The sequence below is a fragment of the Mastacembelus armatus genome, unplaced genomic scaffold (assembly GCF_900324485.2).
Source record: "Mastacembelus armatus unplaced genomic scaffold, fMasArm1.2, whole genome shotgun sequence".
Classification (NCBI taxonomy): domain Eukaryota; kingdom Metazoa; phylum Chordata; class Actinopteri; order Synbranchiformes; family Mastacembelidae; genus Mastacembelus; species Mastacembelus armatus.
In genome coordinates this window covers 9,206-20,371 of record NW_022872940.1, presented here as the reverse complement: position 1 = coordinate 20,371, position 11,166 = coordinate 9,206, and the positions used below count along the sequence as shown (strand labels likewise).

Genomic DNA, 11,166 nt, shown 5'->3' with positions numbered 1-11,166 from the left:
GGATTAGTGCTCTGGACCTTTTCAGTGAAACTAGTCTGTGAAAACCTAGATGTTTAGTCCAGAAAGGATGGAAATGAACCTCATGTTCCTAAATATTCTGATGTTTTGGCAGGATGAACAGAGAGAGGAGGAACCAGCTCAGTGTGAGGTTCTACACCAGATCTTCCACTGGGACGTCTTCATCAGTCTGACCCAGTGTTTCTTCAGTGACCTCAGATAATCACAATTTGTCTGGATCCTGCTGCTGCTACTCTGTGTATTACTGTGTTTCACTGTATAAAGTACTACAGGAAGTACCTTCAGAACCTCCAATAACGTTCCTGCAATTCATAAAGAATGTTTGACGTCCATCGTTGATGTTTTTGGGCCGTTAGTGGAGTCAGAGAATATTTGTATATATCAGAGACTGATCTGTAACACTGAACAGAATGAAGCTTTTTTTCACACATTCAAATTCTATGATCAAAGATTTGAGTCATAGCTTTCAGTTTTCAAACCAATATTTTCACTTTCAAAATGTATTTTCAAACATTCAAATCCTGGTTTTCATTGTTGCTGATTGTGACCCTGTTCTCACCTCATACAGCTCCAGCTCCCTGAGTTCACAGTAGACCAGTATCAGCAGTCCAGTGCTGTCAAAGTCCTTGTACTGCAGGATGTGTGAGGAGCTTCAGCCAGGTAGTTTGTTGCTTTGGACAGCAAGTGGTGCTGCTGCACCAACAATGAGCTGAGACCTGAAGGCTGGTCCATAAAGGTCCCTAAGAAAAGTGGCGATTAAAGCCCAACACCTGACTTGAATGAACCGGACTCATCAGTCAGGCTTAAATCAGTTCCATAATGGTAAGTTGAATATCATGTGATCTGACTCATTTGAGTCAGGTTCACATAGTTGAGATAATTAGGCGTGCACGCTGTTCTTCAGCAGCCCTAGAGGTCAGTGCAGATCTATTGATTTTCCATGGCAACTAAAGGAAAGGACCGAGCAGCGTTTGCTTTTAGAAGCATACGAGGCGTTTAAACATCTAATGACTAAAAAGGGGAACAGAGCTGCTGTTCATGAAACAAGAGAGAAAGGCTGGCAGGAAGTTGCTGATGGTCTCAATGCTTAAGTAATAATTTCAAAATGTAAATCATTATATTAAAACTTTGCCAAAGTCCACTGTACACTGTAAAGTCTGTAAATACAAGTGTTTGCTATACTGCAACTTCTAGCAGCAACTGAAGTGGAGACAAAAGAACTTGGCAGCAGGTGGAAAGGAAATCTAAAAATCTTGTTCAGAATGGTAAGTGTAGTCTAAATACAAGTTAAAACTGTCCAGTCTCATGATGTTTATTCATTTCAGCTGTTAAAAAAAGAGTGAGGTTGCTGGTACTGGGGGAGGGCCACCACCAGCCCACTTTACTCCAGCAGAGGAACTGGCCTTAAACCTAAACAAAGGGAGGCATAGAGGGGGGGACTGCATCTGAATCAGTCCCACCTAGTGTAAGGGCTGACTACATAAAAGGTTTTATTATCAGAATTATTATTAGTAGTAGTCATGTCTTTTTGTTCAGTCATTTTCCTAACCATGGTTGGTTTCATAGTCATGCCAAGTTCTGTGTGTCTCCTGGATCCACCAGACTGAGCCCTGTGAGTGTGACAGTGTTGGACTGTTAAGTGGTGATTTTATTAAACTGAGTCTGATTAATGATTTCAGGGTGAAGGCCCGTCCACTTTTGAAGAGGATGAGGAGACAGTGTCCATATGTCCAAGGAGGCCTGAGGTCGGCACAAACTGCATGCTACATATTTGAAGGTGTACTTGTGTGATGAGGTGCTCATAGTTTGGATTTTCCAAATATTAGTGGCTGTAGGATGATCTTCTCCTAGAGCCCTCTCAGTCTCCAACCACATGTGACAAAGTGAGGATGCACATATTCCACCAAAGTGCCAAGATCATTTTGGTTTTTTGGAAAGTGCCTTGAGATGATTGGATTGTGATTTGGAATAGAACTGAATCATATAATGACTTCATTTAACTTTGTGTTTCTACAGAATCCAGAAAATGGAAAGGAAGTGTACAAGAGCTATCTTGTCAAAAAAATGGAAGCCATAGACTGGGACATCCAGTATAAAAAAGGAAAGAGAAGAAAGTTGGAGCTTGAAATTCAACAACTAGAGAGAAATGCAATTAGAACTATTTAATTTAAAATGATGACCCATGACCTTTGCTCTTTGACAGCATTTAATTGTATGTTTTCACCCCTAACAGGCATCTTCAACATGAAATAACAGGAAAAATTATTGGGACTCGTGTCTCTGGTAAATTAAGGGGGAATTTGGGGGGTGCAGTTTCTATTGAAGACTGGGGGCCTTAACATGGTTTGGACTGGATTTTTAGCCAAAATAATTATTGGCATAAATGTCTTTTCTAACCCTGCCAATGTGGTCTTCAAAAGGCTCCTCAATGCCCCAGTCTTCCTCTCCAACCACTCTTGGTTGCCTCTCTCTCCTCAGACAGACAATGTTATGTAGCACAACACATGCAACTACAATGTCACACGCCCTTTGTGGTGATACTCTAAGGTGGTTCAGACACTGAGACCTTGGTTTGATGAGTCCAAAAGCCATTTCTATGTGAGCTTTTATGTGTCCATGAGAACCCTCCTGGATAGAGCACATGTCTTCTAGAACAATTGGTAAAGGGATTTTTAAAGCTCTAGTGTTTGCCATATGTTCTGTGATTAACTTACTTTGTGCCAGTTGCTGGGAAATAGAGGAGGCCCCAAAGACTCTAGAGTCCTGCACTGAGCCAGGCCATGTTGCCTCTACATTTGGGATCAAGCAATCTGCATCACAGATCCTCTAAAGAATGAAAGGAATTACAGACATAAACATATGGAACATGAATATTGGAAGTGCATTAATTTGGAATGAAGAGAATAATGGTGCCCTGCTTTTTGGAGAAAACAATCTGTCCTACAATAGTAGCTCACAATATCTTCTTGGTGGGACTGTACCTGTACATTGATGCTGTGTAATGATTTCCTATTAAGCAGCAACCCCATAAAAAGCCTGTTTAATGGTCTGAATGGCTCTGTGGCCAGGGAAGGCCATGAACACATTTAGTCATCTTTTTAAAGACAGGTCCACAATTCGTACAGCTTTGCTGATATTCTCGGCATCTCCAGTTGACTACAAAAATGTTCCACTGGCAAAAAATCTTAGTGCAATGCAAACAGTCTGTGGAACTGTGAGCACTTTATTGCGGCGTGTTGTGTTTGCAATATAGGGGCTCAATAACCTTCAAACATACACTATTCCGTCTCTAGAGAACCTAAACTGTTCATACTGGTAGTTGTTGGGAAAAGCCAACAAGGTCTGACCTGTCCCTGAAAGTTGGTCCTCTCTGAAATGTCACAACCTCATCAATGGCAGGACACGCCATAATTCTTAAAGTCTGACACATGGCTGGCTTGGCCTGGCTTATTTCATCATCTTGTTTTATGGAACAGCCTCTGGACAACATGTGCCAACAACAATAATCAGAAGAAGAATCAGCAGCTGTTTGTCCGAATCGTGTTGAAGAGCTGAAAATGAAAACCTGAAATGTTGATGAAATGTGTTTGTGAGCCAGTGAAAACCGACCCTGACGCCTGATTGGTCAGCAGCTCTCTCTCTGTCACACAGACACACAGGTAAACACTGAGGGGTGGAGCCACAGGGATCAGGTGACCCAGGTACCTCAGAACAGGCGTTCAGACTCCATTTAGAGACGACAGAGCAGCAGAAGGAGACGTGGCTGAGGCAGGTGAGTGTTGCTCCAACGTTGTTCTCTTTCTGTCACAGAGTCTGAGAGAAACTCTTTGGACTGTGGAGGAAGAAGAGTCCCTATAAATCTCCATCAGCACAAAGACTGGAAGCAAGGGAGGAAGTTCAAAATGTGTGTGTGTGTAGTTTGGTGTGTCTGGGTGTGACTGACATGAACAGACTTGTCCTCAGTTTGATTTTCTGTCTCTGTCTCTCAGAAACTTTCCCTCTAAACTCTGTGCCAGGGGTCCAAAGTCAGTCAGGATCCTACAGACCTGGTACTTTAGGATCTAAAGGCTTTTGATAGGCAGGTAGGAAAAACGTCATGTTCCAGTCAGACCCACAGGCCTGCTAATTGTTAGGCATCATAATATTGTGAAGAAGAGAAATATTTCTTATTTCTTCATCATCTTTGTCAGACCCTGGAGCCCTGTTTTGGTCTGTGGTTGCACTTGTTTCCCCACCTCTGTTTGTGTTTGGGTCTAATAGTCTTATTGTTTCCTGGATGTGAGAGTTTTCCAGACTTTGCCTGATAATTTTACAGCGTAAATGTTGAGTTTCATGTGTCCAAGGTGGAGATATTTTGGGTGCAGAGGGATCATGACTCAGAAAGTGAAACCCTGAAAACTGACCCTGATGCCATGAGTCCCACATCCACTATCAAACAATATAACTATACAAAACACCATCCATCCATTTTCTATAAAGCCAGGGTCACAGGGATCTGCTGGAGCCTATCCCAGCTCTCTCTCAGGTGAAAGGCAAAGGCAGGGGTACACCCTTGCCAGGTCACCAGTCCATCACATGGCCACATAGAGACACACAAAGACAAACAACCTCACACACTCACTCCTACAGGCAATTTTAGATTCACCAATCAACCTGACATACATGTTTTTGACATGTTTTTTACTGTGGGAGGTAACCGGACTACCCAGAGTAACCCCACACAAGCACAGGGAGAACATGCAAACTCCACACAGAAAGGCCAGGTTGCGAACCCACGACTTTCTTGCTGTGAGGTAACAGTGCTAACCACTCAGCCACCATGCTACCCCAAAGCTGGGGAACAATAGTCTTTCACAGGGTGGGAAGAAGGAGGAAGAAAGGGGAAGAGGAAAAAATTAGGAAAAAATTGACATTTTGAAGAAAACGAAAGAGTTTTTATTACTCTTACAGAACGTCTGACCAAGTTGACGCTGTCAGATGCAATTTTCATTGTTTTATTGTAAGATTTGAGCCAAAATTTAACACTTGGCCCACAGCAGGGGGAGTTATAGTACCAAAGGTTAGCGGTTCAATCCCCGACTGCGGCATGTGTTTGTTTCGCTCCAACTCGTACTAAGTGTCATTCAACTTTGAAATTCCACATAATTAACTTTAGAAATATCAATTCCATCTAGTCTATCACAACCAGACGTTAATAGTTTGCTGCTGAATGTTTGCATATTGTCTTAACATGTAATTAACATTAGTAAGAATGACTTTACATGTTTTAAAAGTTTTTCTAGTCATTGTATATTATTTGACTTGTTTTTTAAAAAAATCTCAGTGTTAAATAAAAGTAATACTAAGATATAAAGGATTAGAGCACTTGAAAGATGCTTTAAAAATGTAATCCAAACTTTATTTGAATCTAAAAATATTATATAGGCTACATAATTAAAGTCAATATAGAACATAAACATATACAATATTATAATGTGAAAATGTAATATAATAATATCAATAATTTAATAGCCCAAAAAACTGTCATTACAACTGTATAGCACAACACATTCACTCATGTCAATAGTAATATACCAAGCCGCATTTGCCACATGCTGCTTATTGTATGGCAGAAGATTCTGCCAGAGGGACACAGTGGTGGTGACCTGCTGGTTGCTGAGCATCAGGCCAGTTTAGCTCCTCAGTTTCACTGAGTACTCTGCTAGGCTGTCCACTCTACACCACGCTCATCCACAGCCTAGTGAACAAAGTAATACAATGGAAATCAAAAGTAATCCTACCATCACAAAAACAGCACACATGACACAGTACAACCTGCGGCAAAAAGACCTACCTGACGTTGCTCAGGGACTGCTGGGGTGACGGCCGGGGGTCCTGGGAGAGGAGGCCGAGGTGGCTGCCAGCACAGTAGAGGGAGGGAGGGAGAGACAGAGGAGAGGCCGTCTGAATAAAGTGGGCCTGAGCAGTGTATGTCCAGGTGTGGCTGTTTGTGCAGAAGAGGGTCTTGCTGACGTTCCTGGTTGTGGTGTGTGTGATGGAAGGGGGGCAGAGCTGGAAGACTACAGGTGCACAGAAAAGAATCTGTCATACAAAACACAACAGGAAATCATGATCATTTTGTGACATACATTTTGTGTGGTTTATATGGAAACCACAGCTGCATGTCTGCGTTCCTCCAAACACAGACGTCTGTCCCCTCAGCTGCGTCAGACATTTCTGTCTGTAATATAGTTGAACAGCAAATCCAAAGAATGTGTCCCCTTTTAAGATGACTTATTATCTTTACACTTCATATCACTCTGTCCAGCTTTACCTCTGATACAGATCATGGCACTTATTTTGCTGTGGTGCTGGTCTGTTTCCAGGCTGAATAAAATAACATAACATCTGGTACAAAAGCTGGACTTCCAACTGCCTAGTTTGATTATGGATGCATGTTTTTGACAACATAGTGTCTGTGATATTTCTGGTAACACACAAATGCACCAGTGGACTTTGGAAAATCAGCATGTTGTGTCAAATGTCATCTCAGTGTGGGACATAAAGCTGTACAGCTGTTTAACACAACTAGATTCAGCTCAGTCACATTTAGAGTATTAGAAGGAAGTAAACACACTGTAGTTAAGGTTAGACCCTGTGTAACAACAGGTGCACTAGACAATACAACACAAATCTCATTCCCAATGTGACTGAGCATGAGCAGACTTTCAAAGTCGAAGGACCGCTGACAGGATTGGCCGACAATTCTGGACGACGAGGGAGGGGACTTGAGAAATTCTGGACAACGAGGGAGACGACTGGTCGACAATTCTGGACGACGAGGGAGGGGACTTGAGAAATTCTGGACAACGAGGGAGAGGACTGGTCGACAATTCTGGACGACGAGGGAGGGGACTTGAGAAATTCTGGACAACGAGGGAGAGGACTGGTCAACAATTCTGGACGACGAGGGAAAAGACTGGCCGACAATTCTGGAGAAGATGGACAGGGACGACGGCGATTGGCCGCGAATGTCGTAGAACGAGAGACGGGATTTGCCACGAGGAAACAGACCGACGGTCCCAAGGTGAGGCCACGACTGCCCCCTAAACATACAAACACCGATGGTAATTGTTCTTTCAGTGAATCTGGTCGAGTAATACAGGGGGTCACAAATTGCCACATAGCGGTCGACTGATATGAGCACAATATTTCCTATGGTAACAGAGACAACTGTAATAGGGAGCAAGAAGTAGAGAGCACATGAGGTCACCCAGCATCCAGCAGGTCCACATCATAAATATTTCAACGGGCATCACAAGGAAACCCATGATGAAGTCTGACACGGCCAGAGACAGAATGAGGTGGTTTGTTGGGGAGTGAAGCTGCCTGAAACAAGAGAACATCATAAAAAACAGCAGTGACTCTGCAACAACAGCAGGAAGAATCATTCAAAACAGTCTATCAAAATACAAGGAGGCTGAAGCCACTGCTGTGTGCTCAGATCAGGCTGGGAGCTTTTGAAATGATCATAAAGAATTGAACAGCCTGTGTGTTATAGTAGCCTCTGTAAACCTGAGAAAAAAGAAGAAATTAAAGTTTGCAGATGTGTAGAAAAGATTTGTAGCTGTAGAAAATAAATGACAATGTCAAACATGATTTGTGCACAAATTTGGCCTCACATAGACATTTTGACATTCTCAGATACTACAACTCTTTTCTAACCATATTTCTTACAACAGCTCACACACAACACAAACTCTGCAATGAATCCTGAACATCACGTCACATGATCTGACTGATCAGGTTTGTCAGTGCCTGTAGTGGGAGATGGAGATAATGATCAGCAGGTTGAGAATGGCAGAGAGCAGATAGAAGAAGAATATCAGGGTGCAAATGAACACCTCAGACTGAGGAAGTGGGTGGCCTCCTGCAGGAGGAGTTAAGGAGTTCTGGGAAGCAGATTTCAACATCATCCATCATTGGAGGAGAAGCTGCAGAGCTCAGGCAGCTTTCTGAGCATAGGTCTGTCTGAAAGCTCCTTTACCTTCTCTCCAGCCTTTCTCTCTGGTGAACAGCAACCTCCCTCGCTCTCTGAAACAGCTTTTCATTGGCCAAATGTTTGTCCCTCCTGTGTACCACCAGCATCTGCTGTGTCTAACATCTGAGTACATCTGAGTTAAAGCAGTTATATTTGTAAATGTGTTTTTCTCTTGTTTTAGTTCTTTGTGCAGCCCAAACCTCAGATGTGGAGACTCTTGGTCTTGCTTTGACCAGGGCCAAAAGGAAAGCAGGAAGGAGAAAATTCTTTCCTCCTTCTACTGTTAAGGAAAACGTGATTGTGAATAAAACATGAATTTAGTAATATGCAATCACAACAAATTTCTTCCCAACAACAGATGGTGTGAATTTCATTTCATGCTTATTTCATGAGATTATAATAACATGTCTCATTCTGTATCACTGACAATCAGTTCATTAACTTCCCTGCCACAGAATACAGAACTTTAACTTTAAAACTTTCAGTGCCATGTCCCCCATCTACCGATCAGACCACAGGCTGGTATTTCCCACCTCCACCTACACACCCATTACCCAGCAGCAGCCAGTTACTTCAAGAACAGTACAGAGATGGTCACAGGAAGCTAACAGACACTGCAAAGTTGTTTTGACACCACAGACTAGAATTTACTCTGTGAACCCTATGAAGAGACATCAAGTCTAGCACACACTGGGATCTTTTCTGGACAAGTACACAGAGGCTGAGACAACCAGCATCAGTTTCTGTGAGGACTGCTTTGTATTGTCACCGACCAGGGTGAATTACAACAACAAACATTCACTTACGTTCTTTTTATGTTCCAATCTGTCACTTATAAAACAAACATTCAGATTATGAATTCATATGACTGAGTGCAAAACAAAACAAAACAAGGGACAAAGCAGGCACTTCTTATATCCATTGTTCTGCATTATCCTGCACTGTAACTGTTTTCTCATGTGCCTGCTGAGGGAATGGTACCCGTGATAGCTTAGCGTGAGGAACCTGAACAGGGGTTTTCACATTGTAACTTTATTACTTATTTTAATGCTTGATTCTGTAGCCGGGCAGCATGGTGGCTGAGTGGTTAGCACTGTTGCCTCACAGCAAGAAGGTCGTGGGTTCGCATCCCGGCCTTTCTGTGTGGAGTTTGCATGTTCTCCCTGTGCTTGCGTGGGTTTACTCCGGGTACTCCGGTTTCCTCCCACAGTCCAAAAACATGCATGTTAGGTTGATTGGTGACTCTAACATTGCCCGTAGGAGTGAGTGTGAGTGTGTGAGGTTGTCTGTCTTTGTGTGTCTATATGTGGCCCTGCGACAGACTGGTGACCTGTCCAGGGTGTACCCCTGCCTTCCACCCGAGAGAGAGCTGGGATAGGCTCCAGCAGATCCCCGTGACCCTGAACCAGGAAAAGCGGGTATAGAAGATGGATGGATGGATGGATTCTGTAGCCCCTCTGAAAAAGAAGTTAGTGATTCAGAGAAGACTAGCCCCATGGTATAATTTACATGTTCGTACCTTAAAGCAGGCATCACGAAGGCTGGAAAGGAAGTGGCGTTCCACAAACTTAGAGGAAATTTTTCTAGCCTGGAAAAACAGTCTACTAACATATAAAAAAGCTCTCCGTAAAGCCAGAACTGCATACTATTCATCACTAATAGAGGAAAATAAGAACAATCCCAGGATTCTTTTCAGCACTGTAGCCAGGCTGACAAAAAGTCACAGCTCCGTTGAGCCCAGTGTTCCCTTAGCTCTCAGCAGTGATGAATTTATGAGTTTCTTTACAAATAAAATCACAACTATTAGAGATAAAATTCAGCAGATGCTTCCTATACCTGCAATAAATGAATCTTCTACTACAGTAGCTCTTGAATCATCTGTAGGACCTCAGTTATGTTTAGACTGCTTCTCTCCTATAGATCTCTCTGAATTTACATCAGTAGTTGCTTCATCGAAATCATCAACGTGTCTCTTGGACCCCATCCCGACTAGACTGCTTAAAGGCACCCTGCCATTAATGAACTCATCTTTATTGGACTTGGTAAATTTATCTCTAGTATCAGGCTACGTACCACAGGCCTTTAAGACTGCAGTAATCAAACCTTTACTCAAAAAGCCTAGTCTTGATCCAGGAGTCTTGGCTAATTATAGACCAATATCCAACCTGCCATTTATTTCTAAAATCCTAGAAAAAGCTGTTGCTAAGCAGCTATCAGACCACTTACACAGGAATGAACTATTTGAAGATTTCCAATCAGGATTTAGAGCACATCATAGTACAGAAACAGCACTGTTGAAAGTTACCAACGATCTTCTCTTAGCCTCAGATAATGGACTTGTTTCGATACTTGTCCTCCTAGACCTTAGTGCAGCATTCGACACCATTGACCACAACATCTTATTACAGAGACTGGAGCATGTGATTGGTATCAGAGGAACAGCGTTAAAGTGGTTCCAATCCTATTTATCGGACAGATTCCAGTTTGTTCATGTCCATGATGAACCTTCCACACGAACAAAAGTTAGTTATGGAGTTCCACAAGGTTCTGTGCTAGGACCGATTCTGTTCACCCTGTACATGCTTCCTTTAGGATATATCATTAGGAAGCACTCTATTAATTACCACTGCTATGCGGATGACACTCAGTTATATCTATCTATTAAACCTGTTAACACAAACCAGTTAACCAGACTTCAAGCCTGTCTAACTGACATAAAGGCTTGGATGACCAGTAACTTTTTACTTTTAAACTCGGAGAAAACAGAAGTCATTATATTTGGGCCTAAAAATCTCAAAAATAACTTTTCTAAAATTATAGCTACTCTAGATGGCATAGCCCTGGCCTCCAGCACTACTGTAAAAAACCTTGGAGTTATTTTTGACCAGGACATGTCCTTTAACTCACACATAAAACAAATTTCTAGAACTGCATTCTTTCACCTGCGCAACATTTCCAAAATTAGGAACATCCTGTCTCAAAATGATGCAGAAAAACTAGTCCATGCATTTGTTTCCTCAAGGCTAGATTACTGTAACTCATTACTATCTGGATGTCCTAATATCTTAATAAAAAGCCTCCAATTAATCCAGAATGCCGCAGCCAGAGTCCTGACAGGAACTAGCAAG

General features: G+C 42.4%; 1 protein-coding gene across 1 annotated transcript; it reads right to left on the bottom strand.

Moving 5' to 3' along the window:
- Positions 1 to 2,376: 2,376 nt before the first annotated feature.
- Positions 2,377 to 3,427, bottom strand: LOC117152641 (putative nuclease HARBI1). The gene is made up of 5 exons (XM_033325121.1): positions 3,366 to 3,427; positions 3,179 to 3,283; positions 3,000 to 3,027; positions 2,733 to 2,844; positions 2,377 to 2,666 (listed from the first exon to the last, which is right to left on the bottom strand). The coding sequence occupies exons 1-5, from the start codon at positions 3,425 to 3,427 to the stop codon at positions 2,377 to 2,379; spliced, it is 597 nt and encodes a 198-aa protein (XP_033181012.1).
- Between the last annotated feature and the right edge of the window lie 7,739 nt (positions 3,428 to 11,166).

What these genes read in the sequence shown, in the direction of transcription:
- LOC117152641 (XM_033325121.1), bottom strand. Translation starts at nt 3,427, where the DNA reads ATGGCGTGTCCTGCCATTGATGAGGTTGTGACATTTCAGAGAGGACCA. An exon ending in TACACAGCATCAATGTACAG is followed by an intron (nt 2,845 to 2,999) that starts GTACAGTCCCAC and finishes TTCATTCTTTAG; the next exon opens with AGGATCTGTGATGCAGATTG. An exon ending in TTCCCAGCAACTGGCACAAA is followed by an intron (nt 2,667 to 2,732) that starts GTAAGTTAATCA and finishes CAATTGTTCTAG; the next exon opens with AAGACATGTGCTCTATCCAG.